The sequence below is a fragment of the Hydra vulgaris genome, chromosome 15 (assembly GCF_038396675.1).
Source record: "Hydra vulgaris chromosome 15, alternate assembly HydraT2T_AEP".
Classification (NCBI taxonomy): Eukaryota; Metazoa; Cnidaria; class Hydrozoa; order Anthoathecata; family Hydridae; genus Hydra; species Hydra vulgaris.
In genome coordinates, this window is record NC_088934.1 from 53,102,501 (window position 1) to 53,126,500 (window position 24,000).

At 28.2% G+C, this 24,000-nt stretch overlaps 1 protein-coding gene across 2 annotated transcripts in view; it reads right to left on the minus strand.

Annotated features, from left to right (window-relative positions):
- LOC100206591 (deubiquitinase OTUD6B) overlaps window positions 1–24,000 on the minus strand; it is a 39,549-nt gene that overhangs the window by 9,405 nt on the left and 6,144 nt on the right. For both annotated transcript variants that reach the window (XM_065818615.1, XM_065818616.1), the window contains 5 exons: window positions 16,785–16,892; window positions 5,539–5,676; window positions 4,005–4,024; window positions 3,811–3,856; window positions 1,587–1,695 (listed from right to left, as the gene is read on the minus strand). In XM_065818615.1, the coding sequence (XP_065674687.1) occupies window positions 1,587–1,695; window positions 3,811–3,856; window positions 4,005–4,024; window positions 5,539–5,676; window positions 16,785–16,892 (421 nt within the window). The remainder of the gene's footprint in view (window positions 1–1,586; window positions 1,696–3,810; window positions 3,857–4,004; window positions 4,025–5,538; window positions 5,677–16,784; window positions 16,893–24,000) is intronic.

The following is a 24,000-nucleotide window of genomic DNA, read 5'->3' on the forward strand; positions in this document are numbered from 1 at the left end:
CTTAGGGTATCATGCACCATCTATAATATTCTCTATTTATTAAAAACATAAACAAAGTACCTAAAAATGTTAAACACAAAAAAAGCATTACCATCAAAATGTTTAAATCTGTTCTCTATAAAGAATGGTCTTCAAACAAACTTAACATCTATTGAACTTTCTGAAAAATTTACTAGACCTAGTTGCTCTTGGTGAGACTTCAAACTTAACTATTTCATCTTTGGATTTCATTGTTAATGGATATTATCCTTTAATTTGCAATTTGTCAATTAAAAATCAATTTGGTTACCAACCACCAAATTCACATTGCAATCAACCAACATGTTTTATCTTCTGTTAATAATGTCCAGCAATTTTGATTCAAGGTGAAAATACTGCTAATAGCTGTGCTGTTTTACACACTTTAGAACAAAGTGAGACAGTCAATTACACAAATTTTCAGAAAACTTGAAAAATATGTGTCTAATTGATTTTGAATTAGAAAACTCAACAAAAGAATGATGTATAACAAATAAAAACTTTTAACAAATACAGGCAACACCAATTTGCAATACTAACAATCATTCTAGATGACTTAATGATAAGAGTGCACAATCTTGCTTGTTGACAACATGTTTCAGTTTTATGAGTGCAAAATACTGCGCTGAACAACTTTCTATAAAATAAGGTATGAGCTTTAAACTATTTGTTAAGATTGCTATACACAAAAATTCATTCTCGTGTTACTCGTCATTTAATTAAGTTTTACTGTGACTTACTGTTTTACTGATCCTTTTACTGTGACTGTTTTTAAGTGCTCCGAAAATTATTATTTGTCTAGTTTTTATACTCAACATCATTTCCTTGGAATTTGCATCCTTCCTTCCTTGTTTTCCTGATTCGTATAATTAGCAATTTTTAAAGTCATCTGTCAATCGTCATCTTGCTCTATGAATTTAATCTTTTTTCTTCCAGTAACTTCCAACTCTCATTGCTTGCCGCCATGTTGGAGGTAAAGATGTCAAAAAAAAAGAAAGAAAAAAGAAAATTTTGTTACCACAAATTTATTTATAACCAGATTATGAAACTTGAGATTTAAACATTAACTTGATTTGATCAATTGAATATTTAAGTTGGTAAAGTAAACTGACATTATGTCAAAACTTGTGCAGTTGTTGCTGATTTGACATCTTGTAATATCTTGTTAAGAGTTACTGGTTTGACATTATATCAAACCTTGCGCAGGCATTGCTGACATTATGTCAAACCTTGTGCAGGCACTGTTGATATTTTTCAAACTTTGTGCAGGCATTGTTGACATTATATTAAACCTTATGTCAACTAATTAGTGGATGCAAAAGAGTGCAAAGAAAGTTCAAACAACAATAAAATATAATTTTTGATAATTATTTTTATATCTGAAAATACGTATTTAAATTAATTAAGCATTGGCTCAAATTACATCAGTGAAAACTTTGCTGCTTTAAATCTACTAAACTTTTATTCATATCTTTATGTTTTTATTATAAATTGACTTAAATTGTTCTAACAAAACTGTATTTCTTTAAAAAAAATTACACAAACTGTTCACAAAAAAAAAGATATACCTTCTTCCATTATATCTCCAGTAACATTGTTTGTAGAAAAAGGAAGAAAGTCTTCAATATGTTCTAGCATATACGATGAAGTGCGTTCTCTTAATTGCAGCATACCATCCTGTAAGTAAAAACTTTATTTTTTCGAGACTTACCCACACAAAAACATTCAAAGTATTTTTGCGTGTATATTTTTGTACTCATACAAAATACAAAGAGTCGAATCAAAATAAAGTTTAAAAAAGAAGAACACTATTTTTTTTTTTAAATAAAATTAAAAATCTGTTGAATGTTATTTTTCTCTATCATTGCAAATTATGTGTTAACTAAACAGTACCAAAAAACTCTTGTAATCTTTTTTTATTTTGTAACTTTTTAAAGTATAATAAAGCCCCACATATGAGACACCTCAGATTAATTCAATTTAAATTACACCTAATTAACACCAACATTTTTCTTAATGAAAATAAATAAATAACATGTAAAAAATCAACTTATATATTAGTAAACAAGAAATAGTTGAAAATGGTCTCCAATATATTTGCAAAAAAAATTTTTATTTAATAAACCTAACTTTAAGTCAGGTTTATTAAATAAAATTTGTTTTAATTGAAAAGAAACCTCAATTAAATTATCTTTTTGTTAACAAATACACTTTTGTTTATATTTCCTTTATGCTTGTATTTGGTATAGCACAATTAAATTCAAAAATTTCTGAATTTTTATTTGAAGTTTTTGTAAAAGTTTTTTTTTAAAAGAAAGTTGTTACCAAAGAGAAACAAATAATAGAAATAAATTTCTTTAGATTGTTGTGGTTGTTTCATGTTAATGAACATTACACTGTATGCTTAAGGTTGTTGTGGTTGTTTCACGTTAATATATATACACTGTATGCTTTCGGTTGTTACAGTTGTTTCAGGGTAATATACATTACACTGTACGCTTTGTTTTTATAGTAATAAAAACAGAGTTTAGGGTTTTTAAAAACTAAAAAGCTAAAGTCCAGAAGCATTTCCAGATATTGCAGTTTGCAATCACTTAATTCACACCTTGATTGATATCTCCCATAAAACATTTAAAGCTGGGTTAGTTATGAAGTAATGTCTACTAACACTAATTTCCAAGATTAAAATACTTATGAAATTTCTAGTCCTCAACAATGGAGAAAAACTTAAATTTAATTTAACTTCATTAATACAACAAGAGATGAATATCACCATTGAACTTTTAAAATGTGCTTTTAGTATCAAGAAAGTACTAAAAGGTTTCTTTAAAACTGATGAGCAAAGAAAAGTTTATTAAATGTTAAGGTTATTTTGTTATAAGGTTTAAAAAAATCAGTTATTTTTTTTGTTGAAGAAAATAATTTTTAAAAAAATAATTTTTTTAAGCAAAAAAAATAAAAAATTATTAAAAAAAATTATTCTTTGTTTAAGTCTTCTTAAAAAAACCGTTGTTTAGACCAGCATTTTAAAACTTGAAGAGTTCATACCGTATTAAACAGATAATATTAGATATAAATATTTATACATATTTAAACAGATAATATTAGATATAAATATTTATACATATTTTGACATCATACTAAAATAACTATCTGCAGGGGCTTTAGTGCATACATTGACAGAGGGTTTGGGTTTCAACAGATACTATCTATACATAGAAGATTTTTATCAAAGCAAACAAAACAAACAACTGCTTTACTCCTGTTGATTTCATTCAACCTTTTCTTCAAGTTTTTTAAAAAAAATAATAGTCAAAAATAACTTTTCTCTGTGTTAATTTGACAATTTGTGCATCTCACATGGTACCTTTAAACAACACTTATTCAAAAGTGGCTTTAAATGTTCAGTTAATAAAATTTAATGGTATAACAATTGAATCGTGACAATTTTGAAACTTAAAATATTGCAAGATGTTATTTGAATAATTTTAGCAAAAAAAAACAAAACACTTCTATGTTTTAATTATTCCTTAGTAAAGCTTCAAGATAGAAACTAAGGAGACAGTAACTATAGAAACTAATTAGATTTCTATTGTATTATAGATCTTGCCTGTAAAATATTCTTTAGTAAAGCATCAGAATTCAACTTCATTCAATTTTATCAAATAAAAAAATAAATGAAAAAAATTTATAATTGAACAAATTTCAAATTTGTTGTCAGATGAGACAGTTGAAACTAAATAACACCTTACTTAACTGTTTTAAAATTATAACAATGTTAACAAAGCATACCTCTGTTGTAGAACCATTAAACAAAAAAGCAATTGAGTTGTACAAACTAAAATTGAAATAAAGTATGATAATAAAATTTAAAAATAGTTTTTTTTTTTTAATTTTTTATTTAAGAAATTAATTTATTTCAATTTCTTCATTAAAAAAAATCCTAATTTTGATACTAAAACTTTGAAAATAAGTGTGTGACTCACCAATTACCATCTGGATTTATCTAAAGAAACAAAAAACAATATAGTATTAAAAATTAAAATATAAAACATTATAAATTAATTACTAACAGAGAATCAATCTTAAAAACATATTTAAAATCATGTAAAAAAGATAAGTAGTAAATTTAATTTTTTAGGGTAGGGTGCAGAGGCTATACTACAAATAAAATGAGGGGGAGTCCTCAAAAAGTACCATCTGGCTTCTAATTAAAAAGAACACACACACCCACCCATAAAATTCCCTCTGTTAGGGTGGAGTAATCTAAGTTTATTTTTATCTATTGCTGATTAAAAACAAAAAATATATATAGCAAAACAATTTTTTTTTTGAAGAAAAATATCTTAAAATCATGATTTGACATCATTTCATTGCTGCAAAGCAAAATTATCTAAAGTCCATTTTTGGAAAAATTGACCTTTTTGGTTTAAAATACTCCTTAGGTGCACCAAAGTCATCTCACAAAGTATGGAACCAAAAGTGATTAAACTTTTGCAACAATGAGTAAAATTCAAATACCTAACCTACTAAATACCTAAATAAGCTAATTAAGAGACATCGTTGCTGCAAAAAAATAATTAAGAGACATCGTTACTGCAAAACAAAACTATAATAAGTCCATTTTTTAGCAAAAAAAAAAACTTTTTTGGTTTGAAATTCTTAATACATATAATAAATGACTAAAAACAAGTAGATTTAATCAAAAAAATCAAAAGCAGATATGTGAAAGCAAATAAAAAATTTATTTTTATCTTTTAAAGGGAGAAGTGCTTTTGTTTTAGAGAATTCTTTTCAAAAATCTATTTAATTTTTTTTCTTCTTATCAAATCAATATCCTGTAAAGTTTTTTTTGTCTTTTTTATGAACATAAATCTTGTTTAAGAATCATTTATTGGAAACTAATGTGTCTATGAATTGTTCATAATCTTTAATCAAAAAATTAATATGTAAAAAAAAAAAAATAAATAAATAAGTTGTGATAAAGAAACAAAAGATTAAGTTGAGAATAAGATTGTTTTAAGAAATAAATTATAATACCGAACATTTCATCAAATTTTCCAAATACCCAATTTATATTTTACCAAAAATTTTTGTTATATTAGTTTAAATGATTTTTAACCTGGTTTAAAATTAAATTTAATTACAACGCGGTACTTTAAAATACACTAATGATGCAATTTAAATTTTATCCATGTAAATATCAAAGGTTATGTTTATTATGCGTTATGCATTTTTGTTATGCAATAAAATCTCATAACAAGGCCTGCATCTCATTAGCTAAGGTAGATATTATGACGTAGAAATTTGTATTTTCTGTAATAATGAAGATATAAGTATTAGTAATTTTAAATTTCAAACTTTTTAAAACACTTCTGGAAAAAAAAGATAATTATAAAGCGATAATAACAATTATGTAGCAATTAAAAAAAGAAAACTCATAAACTTATGAAAACAACTTATTGTTAAAAATATATAATATATATAATAATAATATATATGCAAAAAAACAAACATTACTTCTATTATTTTTAAATTCCTTTCAAATAAAAGTTTTTCAAATTGTGAGGCTTCTATATTCCTTGAGTGATTCACAGCTTCTTTTTCGCCATTAGTAATTCTTATATTGAGTTCTCTATTACTAGCTTCTTTCTTATCCTGAAAAACAAATATACAATAAAACATATAAAATATAAACATATATGATCAAACATGAGAGTTTATAGTATTACAAATATGTTTTACTTTTGGCAATTAAAGGAACTCATCTATAAAATATTCATCTTTTATTAGAAAGATTGAAAAAAAATTAAAACTTCAAAATTAAAAATTAAAAATGTCAATGTAACTTCAAATAGTTTAATCAAGTTTAGTAAAAAAAAAGGAAAACATAACATCTCGACATTTCAAAAGCTTTTGATGTCAATGTAACAATGAACGGTGATGTACTCGATGAATCACCTACTCTTTATCTTCTAGGATTAACTCTTACTTCCAATCTTTCTTGGAAACCATATATCAAATCAGTTGCAAAATTAGCATCTGATAAGGTTGCATCTCTTTATCGAGCTCGTCACTTTCTTACTTCGGATTCTATTATCTATCTCTATAAATCTCAAATCCGACCTTGTATGGAATATTGTTGCCATATCTGGGGCGGATCCTCTAATGATGCCCTTTCTCTTTTAGACAAGGTGCAAAAACACGTTGTAAACATAGTTGGACCTGCTCTTGCAGCCAACCTCCAACCATTATCACATCATCGTAATGTTGCTTCTCTTTCTCTTTTCTACAAATACTATAATGGCACTGCTCTAAAGAGCTAGCATCTCTTGTGCCATCTACTATAATTCATTTTCGTGTTACTCGTCATTCAATTAAGTGTCATCCTTTTTCTGTGACTGTTACTAAGTGCTCCAAAAATGCTTATTCGTCTAGTTTTTTTCCTCAAACATCAGCTCTTTGGAATTCGCTTCCTTCATCTTGCTTTCTTGACTCATATAATTTGCAATCTTTTAAGTCGCTGTCAATCGTTATCTTGCTCTCAATCTTCATCTTTTCTCTTTCAGTAACTTCCAACTTTAATTAGTCTTGTTGGAAGCGAAAAAAAAAAAAAAAAAAAAACTTCAAATATAAGTTTCACAAAAGAAACGTAAGACATAACTTTAAATATAAATTTAGCAAAAAAAAAAAAAAAAAAAAAAAAAACCATAAAACATAACTTCAAATATATGCTTGATTAGTTAAAAAGATTAAACTTGTTTTTGGACAAAAAAAATGTAATCTTTTTATTTTGATCTATGGACTAAATTTTTATTGTCTTATGTAATTTAAATTGTATGTTCATATATAATTTTAAAGTATTTTTTTTTAGTATGAAATTAATATTATTACATGTCTTTGAAAATCTTAAATACTAATCATCTTGAACTGGTGTAACACAAACCTTTTTCCTAGTCCCACCATGCAAATGTTGTATCTAAATTATCTCAATCTATATTTTATATGAAATATTATTTTAGGTCCTCAGGCCAATTTTTCTATTTCAATCTGTTCAACATGTTTTGATTACCAATCCATTTTTCTAAATTTGAATATTTCGAAAGTATTTCTTAAATATTTTATTAAAAATATTTTTAAAATTATATTTCATATAAGTCAAACTATTGAAAAGATTTTAAATATATTCAAGTCATTATTATTAATAAACCCAAATCCCTTTGTTACGGATTAGGGTTTATTAATAGTAATGAGGCAATAACATGGATGATTAGATAGTATACTGAGTACTATCTGTGCTTTGAGTCAAGTTCTTTAAACAATATAAAAAATGACTCAAGTATCAAAAACACAAAAAAAACATTGACATCACCAAATACTTTAAATCTATCATTCACTAACATTTGTGGTCTTCAAAGTAACATTTCTTCTGGTAAGTCTTATCTCTTGCAAAGTATACCAGACCTACTTGCTCTTTGTGAGACTAATTTGAGTTCAGCTGCCTTGAGATCTTCCTTAAATTCTTAAAATCTCTAACAGTCACATGCTTGGCTTGGGCATTTACATTTGTAAGAATTCAGCCATTTGTCAGGAAACTATATTTGAACCCACAGATGATTTTATTATATGCTTTTGTTTAGCACCACTTCACTCTACAATCTTTCTCTTTGTTCTATATTGCTATCCTTTATCTTAAGACTACATACTTTTTGATGTTATTTTTGATCAAATTGACCAAACCCTTTCTGTTTATCCTTTAGCCAATATCATTATTGTAGGTGATTTTATTGCACATCACACTGAATGGCTTGGTTCTAGTGTCAGTGACTCTATAGGTGTTAAGGCCCACAACCTTTATCTTTCCTAATCTCTACACAAATAGTCAACTTTCAAACTCGTTTTCCAAACAATCCAAATCATTTACATTCTCTACTCAACTTATTTCTGATCCTAGTCATTGTGAAGTTTCTCCACATTTACCTTTAAGTGCTTCTGATCACGGTTTGAAATCTCTGAAACTTATTTCATTCTTCTTCATCATTAAAATCCCCCTATCATCTAATCTCTTACAACTACCTTGAAAATGACTGGGACTCTTACCGAGATTTTCTTTGGGATAGCCCTTGGGTAGAAACCTTTTATCTTCCTGCTGATAAATGCACTTCTTATGTAACTTCTTGGATTCAGGCTGGCATGGATTCTTTTATTTATTCTCAGCGATTCCAAGTCAAGCCTATCTCATCTCCATGGTTTTCCTCTTATTAAGCTGCAGCTATTTCCAATTGTAACCATTACCTCCATATCTATTGCCAAAAAATTCTCCAGAAAACAGACATCTGTTTACTATTTTTAGAAACCATTGTAAAAAAGTTTTATTTGACGCTAAACCCGCTATTTACAGGTCACAAAATCTTGTATTTCATCTAAAAAATTAGACTTCAGAGACTTTTGGAGAATCTTTATGTTATTCTTCCTTAGATGAGGTAACAAAATCTGAACTTTACAATGTTCAGATTTTATTACCTCACCTAAACACAGAGCTGAATTGTTTGCTAAGAACTTTTCATCTATCTCATTTCTTGATTCCACTAACCACATCCTACCTGACAAACAGGTTGATCCATTGCTTAACCGACAAACAGGTTGATCCATTGCTTAACATTCGTATCACTCCAGCTTCTGTATTTAATGTGATTTCCTGCTTACACTTTTCTACAGCTTGTGGTCTTGACAACATACCTGTTATAGTCGGGCAACATACCTGTTATAGTCTTGACAACATACCTGTTATAGTCGGGCTGTTATGTTCTCCTGAGCTGTTGTCTATTTATTCAAAACTATTTAGCAAGTTTTTTGTTCTTTTTTTAATTCTGATTTATTCCCAACAAGTTAAGAGTTATAGAGCAAGGAAATAGTTGATAGAAGACTTAAAAAGTTTAAGGCTGTGTGAGTCAGAAAAAATGGGAGAAAGTTCCAAAGGGTTGAGGTGTGGGGAAAAAAAAAAGACCAAAAAAAGAGCAAGCAGAGCCAGATACAGTATAAAAGGATGAGACTTTACTAAATGACGAGTCAAGCAAGAATGAGTTTTAGTTTATGGAACTAGAGGTGATAGCTTCTTTGAGCAGCGATCATGATAGTATTTGTAGAAAAGAGCAACTTTATGACAATGGGAAAGAAGCTCAAGCTTAGCAGATAGAGCAGGTCCAACTATGTTTACAATGCATTTTTTGACCTTGCCTAGAAGAGAAAGAACATCATTAGTAGAACCAGTCCAAATATGACAACCGTATTCGATACAGGAACAAATAAGAGATTTGTAGAGGTTGAGAATGGAATAAGGTTACTGAGTTTTTGGAGTTAAAATTTCCAAGCCACTGTGAGCCCAATCTGTTACAGATCAGATTCAAGATCGGCTGCCTGTTCTAAGCAATCAAAAAAGAAAGATTTTTGTCAAGACAGGAGTATGGTCATAAGGAGTTGAGTCATCAACAAAAAGAGCTACTTTAGATGTAAGGTTGTCAGGAATCTCATTAATGTAGATAAGTAACAAAACAGGACCAAGGACAGAACCTTGAGGTACCCCAGAAGCTACTGAAAATAAAGAAAAGTGTTGGCCTTCGAGGATGACATTAATAAAGTGGTAAGAAAGAAACAATTTGATAGTCTCAATAACTTTCCCAGATACACCATATGAAACAAGCTTTTGGAGAAGACCGGCATGCTAAACATTGTTGAAAGCCTTAGATATGTCAAGAGCAATAGCCCTAGCCTCTCCACCTCAATCTAATGTATAATAAAATCTTTCAGTCACAGAAGTTAGCAAGTCAGTGGTAGAGCGAGGATCGAAAACCAAATTAATTTTCTAACAGTAAATTATTTGACTCAAGATAGGATGTGAGAAACGTGTATATCAAAGACTCAAAGAACTTGCTCATAACAGTAAGAAGACTAATCGGATGATAACTGGAGGGGTCAGAATGTTCACAGAATGAGTTTTTAAAAATTAGAACAACAGATGTATTTTTCCAGCAGGCAGAAAAACAAGACTCAGTCAAGCACTTATTAAATAGTTTAGAGTGAATTAAAGAGAGCTATGGAGAACAATTTTGCAAGACTATGACAGGAATGTTGTTGAACCATAAGCCATAGAAGCTTTAGTGAAAGCAGGTTCATTGGCGTTAGAACAAAGCCATTCAGAGCGATGAGCATTAAAGTCACCAATAACAACAATATTGGCAGTGGGTTAAAGAGGCATGGTCAATTTGATCAGAAATTACATCTAAAAGAGTGCAGTGTTGGGAAGAAGGAGAACGATGAAGAATAAAGAGAAAGAAAATAAGAGTAAAAAGATGTTAAACGGAAGCACATAAAAGAATGGTTAAAGGATTTGAACCTGATTTCACAACAAATAGGTGAATTGGTGCGTATGTATACCCCCATGCCAAGCATGTGATTATTGGAGTTTTTGTGTATCAAAGAATAGTACCCATCAACACTAAGATCAGAGGAATGAATAGCAAAATTTGTATAAATTTTACTAAGAGCAAGCAAGTCTAGTGAATTTTGCAAGAGGTAAGACTCAACTGATGGAAGGTTGCTTCGCAGATTAGTAAAAGATATATTATAAAAGTTAGGTGGTGGGGATGGTTTTTTATGTTTAATATTTTGGCTTACTTTTGGCATGATTTAAGTTTAAAGAGAACTTGACTTATTCATAGATAGAGCACAGTCTTTAAGTAATGAGCTATGCAACTTTCTCAGTCCTGTTAATTAACCCTATGTTATAACATAGGGCTCCTTATGTGACCTCGATATGTTGATAATGCTCACCAAAAGCATTACCAGGGACACCATCCATGCACAACATGGCACTGTTCATACTCTGATATTTTGAACTGTTGATGGAATCAGCTTCTCTGAGAGCTACCACAGATTTTGAAAAACCTCACTACCCGTGTGCCTTAAAACCATTAAACTAAGTTTTAGACTTGAACCGTCATTAGGAGATAACAGGAAGAGTTCCATAGCCACTATCAAGGAGGCACAAGCAAAAATGTTTATTGACCAGCATTTATGATCCCAGAAATGTAACAATGTAACACAGGTTTACATCTACGCCAGCCTAGTAGATAAATAAATTTGAGGTTGGTTTGCAGAATTATTCTGCTTACCCCTAAAATCTTTGCCTAGGAGGCCTTCTACAAGACAGTAACTGGATGAAGTTAACATCTACCCAAGATAGGTATTTTTATCAAAAAACCATCTCTAGCTGCCATCTAAATATCATATCTTATAAAATAATTGTTTTCAATATAAAAATGCGATCTATACTATGGAGCTTAGAAATAAGACTTTTATTGCTTCGCAGCCAGACTTTTATTGTATCGCAGCCATGTTAATAATTTATACATTTTGGTATTGTAACAATATTTAAACAGTAAAATTTAAATATTGTGTATATATATATGTATATATATATATATATATATATATATATATATATATAATATATATATATATATATATACACACATACATATACATACAAAAATATATACACACCTTTCTTTATTTTGCTTTGTTTACGCAAATTATATGACACAAACTATATCTAATAATTTTTTTTTTGGTTCACTTATTTAGATTAGTTTTATTTTAGTAGTGTTGAAAATTCTTTCTTCATAAATGATTGAAATTCTTATCTTATTACTATTTTAATAAAAAATATATAATATATTATTTCGATAATATAATAATATATATTATTTCGATAATATAATAATTGCTGTATAAGAACAATTTTTTTTTCAATTATATCAACTTGCTTTAAAATTCTGCATAATTTAGTCTTCACTGATAAATCTATGTTCTTTCTTATTGAAAACAAAAACAACACATGTGGACATAAATATATAATGTGCAAACAACGGCGTCAACTTGATATTCGTAAATATAGTTTTTCTTACCAAATTGGTAACATTTATAATTAGTTGCCTTTCAATGTTGTTAATGCCAATAATATCAACATCTTTAAGACTAGTATTAACTAACTCAATTTAAAATGTTCTGTTGGCATTAACTGCATACCTTATTGTTTATTTTTATATAAACTATTTATTTGATGTTCTACGCTCTTACATAAATTGTTTTAATAAATCATAAATCTTACATAAATTTTTTTAAGGCACACAATTAATGTCACAATATGGACCTGTGTGTGATTTAGAACATGTATTATTTGTTTTAATAAATGCAATCTAATCTAACTGTGCTTAGTCACATTTTTTTTCATTAAATTTTTTTTATTTATTTTCAAATTTCAAATTTTAATAAATGAATGAAGATTTATAGACAAATTTAAAATTCCCCATTGGTGCTTATCTTTCTATAATGCGGTTATTTAAAATATATATTTATTTTTATGTAGCAATTTATAAAAGTAGTGTTTCATAAAAAAGTTGTCTTTTTAGAATTAAGTATAAATAGTATCTACAGACAAGAGTTATTTACATTATTATTAAACTTAATAAACAGCAGTTTATTAATTAAGTTTAATGAGCAAAGATATAAAATGCGCAATTTTTTTCTTAATGTTGTTAACTTTAAAGATCAAAGTTCTTATTTTTATATTATTTGAAATTGTCATATGTAATTAAAAATACTTTCTTCTCCAACTGTACTTTGTTTATTCTCTTTACTGCCATTTGCTATTCATACATTGCAAGTCATTGCAATTAATGAATTATCATTAAATATATTTAAAATTATCAAATTGTTTTCCTATAAGAGCGAAACTGGCTTTGTAAACAAAATCAATAAACACACACACAAAAAATTAAATTAAACCAGTGGAAAAATACCGCTGAAGTTATCAAATGGTTTGAAAATATTAAAAAGAAATACTGCACTTTTATTCAACTTGACATCATCAAATTCTACCCCTCCATCTATACTATACTGAAAAATGCTTTAACATTCGCGAAACAACATATAATAATTAGCAAAGAAGAAATCAGAACAATAAACCATTGCAGAAAGTCCTTGTTATTTTTCAACAATAAAACTTGGAAAAAAAAAGTCAACTAGACTGCTTCGATGCCACAATAAGCTGCTTTGATGGAGTCGAGGTTTGCGACCTGGTAGGTCTGTATATATTGAATTCATTATCGGAAACTGTTACCAACAGCAATATGGGCTTTTACCGAGATGATGGACTGATAGTGATGCATAAAAAGTCTGCCACACAAATAGATAGAATCCAAAAAAACATAACAGAAAATTTAAAAAAATTTGGCTTCCAAATAGAAATTAGGACAAACCTATCAATTGCCAACTTCCTAGATGTGACTTTTAATTTGGAAAAAGACTCATATCATGCTTTCAAAAAATAACAACTTACTTTACAATCATACCGAGTCGAACTCTCCCCCAAAAATTATCAAACAAATTTCAATTGCTATCAACAATATCTCAAAATTCTTCTGACGAAAAAATATTCAACTCGTCAATGGCAGAATACAACAAAGCCCTAAAAAGAAATAAATTCAAAGATTTTAACTTTAAATACAACCCTAAAAACAATACCAGAGAAGCCCCCAAATGAAAAAGAACAAGAAATATATTTTGGCTTAACCCACCACATAATAAAAGCGTCCTGACAAACACAGGCAAAACTTTCTTACACTTAATTGACAAACACTTTCAAAAACCAAATCCACTTCATAAACTGTTTAACCGCAACACAAAAAAAGTCAGCTACAGCAGCTCAAGCAACATAGCAAAAATTATAAAGCAACAATAAAATTATTTCAATGAACCTAACTGCTGTTTTAGCTGGCAATTGTAAACTAAACAAAACCTGCCCTATGAACGGAGATTGCAGAAAAACAAATGTAGTTTACAAGTGCATTGCATCATTCCCAAACACACTCGACAGCACATATATAGGTTCAACTGAGGGTGTGTGAAAAATTAGATGGGCAAACCACAAGTAATTGTTCAAAAACAAAAAACTTTCAAAATACCTATACGATACAAAGGATAAATTAAAAGCAATACCCAATTTAACATTGTCTATCATAAAAAGTGCCCCTGCCTACAACAACATAACTAAAAAATGCCTATCATGCTTATACAAGAAACTAACAATTTTATTGTATAAAAATCCTAAAGAATTATTAAACAAAAAAAAGTGTCGCCATGAGAACAAATTTTTTGCTGGACAACTAAAACCAAAATAATTAGATTTTTCTAACGTATTTATTCTTGTACAGAATTATTTTTCTACAAGAAAAAATCAAATTTTTTACCTGATGATTGCATTTAGCGTGAAACTTATAGTTGCAAAAAATATGTAGTATGTAATTTAACATTAAAGAAAACTTACTGTAAATGGATGTGACTTTGCTAAATGTGTAGTCACATAAGATTACGTTTTTATTAATGTAATTTTATACATGTGGTAGTCGTGTAGTGGTAGAGCGCACACTTCCTAAGTAAGAGGTTCCGAGTTTGATCCCCATCACATCCCAGGTAGTACCGCGCTCGACTTGTTTCTCCATGCAGCGGCCTTGTTCGTCAAGGTTTGTGTTTCGGAGTTATAGAGTTGAGAGAGGGTTATAACCACATATATATACATATATACATATATATATATATATATATGTATATATATATGTATATATATACATATATACATATATATATATGTATATATATATATATATATATATATATATATATATATATATAAATAAGTACAAAATTTTCTCATTTTGTTTGTATACAATGTAAAAAATTTTTTAGCAAACTTTAATAACTAATCTAAAGCCCCCTCAAAGCACTTGAACATTTAACAAGCCTATTTTGAAAAACATTTTTCAAAATTATGCCCTGCTGGGTGTCAAACAAAGCACAACTTTATAAGATTTCAAAAATATTTATGATTGTATAAAAAATTTATACATTTTTTTTGTTCATTTTTATATAAATTATTTATTTGATCTTGTATGTTCTTACATAATTTGTTTTAAGGCACGCTACTAGTGCCCAACATTATGGACCTGCATGTCATTTAGAACATGTATTATTTGTTCTAATAAATGAAATCTAATGTAACTAAGTAATAGCTATTCATACATTGTAAGTGATTGAAATAAATGAAGTATCATTAAATAAATTTAAAATTATCAAATTGTTTTGATAATTAAAAAGAAAACGAGTTTAAATAACTTGGATGTTATTAAACTTCCTTTTTTTTAATTGAGTTAAGTGCTTATCAGAGCCTTATTTTCCAGCATGCTGAAAAGCAGCATCTGTTATCCCTATTTTCAAAAAATCTGAAGAGCAATCTGATTCCTCTAACTACTGCTCCATTAGTCTTCTTCCTATCATAAGCAAGGTTTTCAAGTCTTTAATTAACAAACACTCAATCTTGAATCTAATAACTTTTCTGATCATCAATATGGATTTTGATCTTCTCATTCTACGGCTGATTTGTTAATGGTAATAATTGATAGGTTTTATCATGCATTAGATAGATGTGGAGAGGTTTAGGCTATTGCTCTTAATATTTCTAAAGCCTTTAATAAAGTTTGGCATGCTGGTCTTCTCCATAAGCTTTCTTCTTACAGTGTATAATTAACAGGATTATTGAATCCTTCCCTACCAATGATAGTATAAAAGTTGCCCTCGATGGAAAACACTCTTCTTGATATCCTGTCAATACAAGGGTTCCTCAAGGTTCTATCCTTGGCCCTATACTATCTTTAAATTTACATAAATGTTTTCTCAAAAATTCAATTCTAAGGTTACATTGTTCACTGACAATACTACCATTTATTCTTGTCTTGATAAGAAACACTCTCCGATAGTTGTCTGTTAATTGTTACCCTGCTGAATAAACTTCATCTTTTCTTTTCCAGTATTTCTAATTGTTGTTACTTGCAGCCTCGTTGGAAGGGAAGATGTTTAAATATATATATAAAAACAAAAACATGTTGCTTGTTAAACAAAGAATTATAAACAAACCTAAAATAGAAAAATACAAAACATTTAAAGAACGGCATGAAAGGGATCTTTAACAGAGAGGTGGCCTATAAGCGAAGTTTCCAAAAAAAAACATACTAAATATAAAAATAGATAGAAATGGACAACTCCCATTTTGATATTAAAGTCAATAATTTGACTTAAAAATAAAGAATTATAAAGACTTTGCTGGTTAAAAAAAAAAAAGAAAAATTTTACAGAAGATATTTCCTACTGGTAATTTCAAAAACACAGTCAAATTTATATTCATTTTGCAATGGCAAAATACAAAATAAAAAGTACTAAAATTGTTATTAAAACTCACAAGTTTTACTTATGCAAAAATTCTTATATTTTAGACCCTAATAAAGGGTCAATTCTCATTTATTGCTGTTAAAAAGATATTAAAGTCTTTTAATCCTCTTTTAAATGAAATGAAATTTTCTATTGAGGAAAAAAATTTTAAAAGTTAATTAAAACAATTAAACTTATAATTCAATAATTAATTATTTTAATACTAAAAAATTTAAAATTTAATATCAAAATTTAATATTTAATATTAAAATTTAATATTTAATACTAAGATATAGTTTTAATATTCAATAATAAAAAAATTCAAAAATATATTTTCATATTTAATATTAAAATTTAATATAAAAATTAATATAATACTAAAATATAGTTTTAATATTCAATAATAAAAAAATTCAAAAATATATTCTCAACTTTTTTTTACTCACCCTCCTTTTCTGTGCTTTACTTATTTTGACATTTGAAGCTTCGTTACTTTCTAAGGAAATTAAACCAATGCTATCAGCCATATCACATGGTTTATTTTCTTGACAAAACTAATAAATTAAATAATGAAAAAAGTTAAAAAAATCTTTAACAAAAATTTAATTGACTGAATAAAGCATATATACCTCTTTTTCAAATTTTTTTTTATCCAAAAAAAGAGGATACATTATTAAAAAATTATACACTTTCCAAAAAGAAATAGCCTGCATTCAAGAAGTTCACTTTTTTTTTTTCAAAAAAATATAAAGATGTTAAGTGATTTCAAATAAATCCAATAAACAACTTAGCTGTCTGCAAACATTATAAAATTTAGTAGTAATTTAGTAAATATAATTAAATTATATACTATAAGATACTGTACTTTAGAATGCAAGAACACATAAAAAACTCTTTGATTTATGACTAGGTTATGACTTTGAAAGAAATAAAATATTTACATAGCATTTTAAATATAAGGTATGAGATGATCACAGCTAATTGCTTAGACTGTCATGCACTATCTATGATTAAGCCAAGTTCTCTATTTATCAAATACATAAACAAAGTAGCTAAAAACATTCAGCTAAGTAGCATCCTTTAAGAGGCTGAATGATATTTATCTTTGATAATAATTTTTTACTGTTTAATTTGTGCTTAAAAAATTATTTTATTTTTATTTTTTAATTTTTTTAATTTTTTATTACAAAGCTTATATAAATACATAAAAAAAGAGAAAAATTACAAAGAGAGATTAGGTTAAAAAACTAAAAGAAACTGATAGGTCACTAAGAATTGCTAAAATATTTATAATTTTTATTATTTGAAAATTATTAAAAATTAAAAGGGAACCTTTGCTTGTTTGTGTATTTATGGTGGTTGGGGAAAAGGGGGTCAAATGTGATCAAATGATTGTGTTTTTTGAGAATTTGGTGACTGTGAATATGGCTAAAGAAAATTTTATTTTATTATTCATTTTAATTATATAATAAATCCTATTTGATGAACAATAAAAACTTCTCTCATTCTCTATCCCTTATGTAACAACTTTATTATTTATTATAAAAAGCTTGTTTTTCTGCTTTTTTTTAATTGTTTTGTTTACAATTCAATAAACTTTTGAAATTTTAAAGAGACATTTATTTTATGACATCACATTCATTTTGCCGTTTTATTTTTAATTGTTTTATTTGGAACTTATTAGAAAAATTAAACTTTTTTTGCTGTTAGAATTAAAAAAAAAAACATCTTTTTTTGTTTTTATTTTATTGTGTTTACAATTTAAATAAAAGGTTTGTATTTAGAAATTAAATAAAATGTTCATTATGACATTTTTTTTGTTTTTATTTTATTATTTATTCTTTTTATTAGAATAAAACATTTTTTTGATTAGAATAAAACCTTGCTTTTTTTAATTTTTTACTTTTGTATAAACTTAAAATTTATATAAAATTTTATTTTTATTTAAATTATTTTATTTAGATAAAATGTTTAGAAAAAATTTTTTTAATAAAATGTTTGTTTTTCTGTTGTGTTTTTATATTGTTCAGAATTAAAATAAAAAGTTTATTTTGCTCTTTTTAAATTTAATTATTATATCTAGAGTTTAAACAAAACATTCTTTTTCTGTTTTTATTCTAACTAATTTATTAAGAATTTAAATAAAATTTTCATTTTTTCATTTTTATTTTAAGTATTTTATCTAGCATTAAATTAAATGTTTCTTTTGCCTTTTTTAATCTATTTGTAATTAAAAATAAAATTAAGTTTAAAAATTCTGAGGTCAGCAAAAAATTGCCAACCTCAGACACCGTCAGTTTGGCAGTTAAATCGACATTGCTAAATGCTGATCCTAATTACGAGAGCTGCATATATACAAACATATACATGTACAAACAAATAAATACATGCACATATAAATCTTTGCATAGACATACACACACATAAATTTCTTTCTTTCTCTCTCTCTCTCTCTCTCTCTCTCTCTCTCTCTCTCTCTATATATATATATATATATATATATATATATATATATATATATATATATATATATATATATATATATATTGTATGGTGTCCTAAAAATATGAAGAAAAAAAAAATTGTACACATCAAATTCTGTCTATACACTTAAAGAAGACTATTAGTATTGAAAAAAGGTTTATAAGACCACTCCAAATGTTTACTGTAGAAATTGAAAAAACGGACTTTATCAAAGGTTCTGAACTTTTCTCAACTTAAATATTTCTGCCGTATCTAAATGATTGCAATCCTCAGAAATAGGAAAAATAAGGTCAGCAATAAATTGCCGACCTCAAACTGTTAGAGGTCGGCATAAAGTCGGCAAAAAAAAAAATACAAAGGGGTTAACTTAAACATAGAAACGAGGTAGACAATTTTTTGCCGACCTCAAACACTTTAAGGTCAGCAGTTAGGTCGACGTTGCCAAATGCCGACCCTAAATCCGAGGGTTGGTAACTCTAATAGCTGCTGTTTTTCATAGTTTAAAAGACATCTGTAATCTGTTTAAAAGAAAAACTGTTAGCTTTGTAGTAGAATATGGTGGTAACTGATCAACTAGTAGTTTATTAACAAACTTTTCTTTACCATTGCTCCAAATATTAGGAAAATTTAATAACAATATATATTAATGTATTTTTAAACATTAAATGAATATTGCATGATTATCAAGGGATTAACAAAACAGTACGCTTAAGAAAATAAACGTTAAACCCTACTTCAAGCAATTAAGTTATATTAAAATATGATTTGATTAAAGTCATGTAGTTAGTAAACAATAATATGGAGTTTGCTAACTTTTATCAAAGTATTTTAATCAAAACAACCTAAATTACCTAATAACGCAAACAGGAAATATAAAAATTAATAAATTAGAACAATGTTGATTTTATTCAAATAACTATGATAGTGTATATATAAATGTACACACACACACACACATATATATATTTGTGTGTAATATATATATATATATATATATATATATATATATATATATATTAGGGATATGACTTTTTTGCAACCTACTAGGCCTGTATCGCAATTCAATGAACTTTTATGTAAAAAGAACGAACAGATGTTTCATTTTGACATATTTTGAAAAAAGGTCACCCCAAAACCCAAAAATCGAATTTTCAATAGGTACACTTTTGTACAGTAAATGAATATTAAAGGCTGAAGATGTTGTAAGAGTCATACTCCTGTTGTTATTTTATTTATTTATGCAACATGTACTGTGATATAACAAAAAACATTATGTGATATATAATTATACAAGTATTACAAAATTAACAGTATCAAAGCGTCTAGTACAACAATATACATAACTGTCTGTGTCTATAGGCCTACTGTGTTTAGTACATGGGTCACATGATGCTCACGTCTCATAGTCTAGCGCTTATTACTTAGAATGAATCGAAGTTGCAGTTTGTCTTTCTTTCTGCAGGAAGCATACAGGTCTTGCATCACCTTGATTGCACGTTCAGCTATCTGATTACTTCGTGGTATGTCGATGACGGATGGCTCTTTCTTCCAGTGATTTTTGAATGACTGCAATGCCTTTTTGTAAGGCTTCAATACATCAGATAAATTCTTGAAGTCATTGTCATTGTACTTTTGACTACTAAACCAATGTTCTGCCCACTCATATGAAATGAACCTGCAAACCTTCTCCAAATTCTTTCTCGCTTCAGGCATAAGAACGAACGCCAGAATGGCGAGAATGGCTCTTGAGTTCTATCTGGCATTGCTCATATTAGGAATGTTCTGAAAGTGAATCAGAGGGAAGTTTCTTTGTTCTTCATAGAACCTAAACACTCTTGTTAAATGGTACAAAAACTTCATATCGTCTCTCCACCCTGATTTATCAAGAATTTCTACAGTTCCATTCACAAACTTATCCTTCAGTTCATCATACTTATTCAACAGTTCAGACACAAATGGGTATTCAATGTTTGGAGATTTGGTATCACCCCCAAGTTCTTCGTCCATCACCAGACGGAGAATCCTGTCTAGTACATGATGCTGACAACCGATAAATTGTGGTATTGTGACACCCTTTAATTTAAACATACGTTGCAACTTCACAACAACTCCATTTCTCTTCCCAGTATTGACGTTTGTTGTATCAGTAATGATCATCTTAATTGAATTCCACAAATTGTATTCATCAATAAGTTTGGCAATTTTTTCAGCAACAGTTTCAGCTTTGCCATCTTTTAAACGCAGTGCATCAAGTTTCACGTCAGTTCTTTCATTCTGAAGTACAACTACCTGATATTCCTTATCATCTATTCGTTTGCCGTCAAAGTGTAAGGACCACTGTTCCATTTTAAGTTGTTGTATCATTTCTTTTTTTAATTTACCTGCCTCTTTGAATATGGACTTGTAAATTGCTGATTGACTTGGAGTTGGAATATCAATACCTTGTTGTGATAATACATTGCACATTTTAGCAGCTTTCTTTGTGGAAACTCCACTTGATGTAACCATACTTACAGCAAATTTACTTTTGTAGTGCTTTCTAGTTTTTTTCTGAGTGTCCTCATCATCGTCTTTATCACCGTCGTCGTCTTCATCATTTTCACTCTTACTTTTGCAGTTTTCAGATTCAGTACCACTGTCTGTGGTAGACAGGACTTGTGATGTGGAAGGTATTGCTGTTCCAGACTGGACTTTCCTTCTCTTGGAAGGGTGAATGGTTTCTTTACTTGCCACTTGTCCTGTTGAGTACCCCACCTGTCCTTTACTTTCTTTTTGTAGGTGGTATAGACGTTTATCTTCCGAGGATAACCACTGGCCATTCACTTTCGTGATGTCAAATAATGCATTGAGAACATCATATTTTCCACGCTTGACACATTCATCATAGACCTTCAGCACCTTCATAAGCTTTGCTCTTATCACTTGATCAGACACACGTGGAAAATTCAGTTTATTGTCCCACAATTTTGTAATTTCCTTAGAAATTTGGTCTATTCGTTCTTTTCTTCCTTTAACATATGCTCCGAGAAACTGGTATCTTCCTACGATCTGCAATTGAAGTGGTATTCTGGATTTTTCATCGAGTGAATGTTCTTCTACAGCCACGCTTCCTCTTCTTCTGTGTGACTCTTGAAATCTCACCAAATTTTTAGTCCAAGTCTTCTTGTTCTTTGTTACTGTGGTATGACTTTTCTTGTGAGACATCATATAATATTGTTACGACTTTACGGATAGCTGAGCGTAAATATCCGTTTAATAAAGTCGTTTAATTAATAAAATACTTTAACTGTATAGTAATCCAATTATAGTTCGATAATCCAGTCAATGTTGATAACAGTTCGATAATCCAGTCCGTATCCTAACGATAATGCTACAACTACTTATACTTCGTACACTTACAGCGTCTTTAGTTCGCTACAGTAGTTCCTTATTAGCTCAGTTACACGCAGAGTACTTCATAGAACTATTCACATTATCAACACTGAGCTCTGACAGCAGCTCGCTTATATAATTATTTAGAGCTTCCAGAATGTTCTACTAAGTTCTATAATCTTCTACAGTCTGTTACAGTCGTCTATATCACCGTGGTAACACAATGACGTCATCACATAACAATTCCAAGTATTTGCCGGCACACGGCCGTTTCGTTGCCATGGTAACGTGTGGCGTTATATTTATAAATTCATAACAAAATAATGAAATAAATAGAATTAAGCTGAGAATTAAGCTTAAGATTAAAACATCGGTCAAAAATGAATGTATAAAAATGGTAAATCAAATTTTTATTTTGGGGGTGACCTTTTTTTGTTGCAGAAAGCTATTTGGGCCTTTTTTCATGATTTTAGGTAAAAGTTCATCGATTTATGATACAGGAAACATTTTATTTGAAAAAAAATTAAAAAGTCATATCCCTAATATATATATATATATATATATATATATATATATATATATATATATATATATATATATATATATATATATATATATATATATATATATTATCAAGGGATTAACCCTTAATTAAATTAATATATATATATATATATATATATATATATATATATATATATATATATATATATATATATATATATATAAATTATGTTAATGTATTCTACAAACAGAGTGTTTAATGCTCTTAAAGAACAGAGCAATAATAAATTAGTAAAAACACTTATCTTACTTTTGTTTTCTTCAACACTATGTTTCACCATCAGTTGGTTCATCAAAGAACCAACTGATGGTGAAACATAGTGTTGATTGGAAGATGAACCAACTGATTAACTCTGATTCTTCCTGATAAACTCTTATTTGTTGTCAGAAAGTTTTTTCTGTATTTTGTTGACAAAAAGTAAAAATTAAAATGCAAGACCGGAATTTTTTATATTAATTGATAGACTGCCTGCCCTAACCAAACCCTCAGTCGATGTAGCAGCACTCCCTTGCGAGTCAGGCTAAAAGATAGTAGATGTAGCAGCACTCCGTTGCAAGTCAGGCATTTTGTCAGTAGATGTAGCAGCACTTTGTTGCGAGTCAGGCTATAAGATAGTCGATGTAGCAACACTCAGCACATGATTTACAGTAAAAAAAATAAAAATAAAAACATTGTTTATATTGTTAAAAACATTCAGAATGTTTTTAAAAACATTATGGTAAATTAAATTTGCGTTTTTGCAGTGCTTTTAAAAAACGATTAACTTGTAATTAAATTAATGGCTTTAACTTTCTGACAACACGCAAATGTTGGACGAAAGTCAAAAGTAATTAAAAGTGATGTATGTGTTGGCGTAAGAATCATTTTTTTCCTTCCGTACTTCCCAAATGCAACAATCTATAGAACTATATATATATATATGTATATATATATATATATATATATATATATATATAATATATATATATATATATATATATATTTATATATATATTCAGTATCTATAATAAAGGCAAATTTGTTGTTCCACCTCTCTTGAATAGTTCAGATTTTGTCACCTCAGCTAAAAACAAAGCGGAACTGTTTGCTAAAAACTTTTCATAAATATTTTTTTAAATTTTTTTTTGTTACTTCACCTCCCAAGGCCGATAAGGCCACTACAGATGAGGAGGCTATTTGTGGTTATAACCCTCTTTCAACTCTATCATTCCGAAACACGAACCTTGACAAACAAGGCTGCT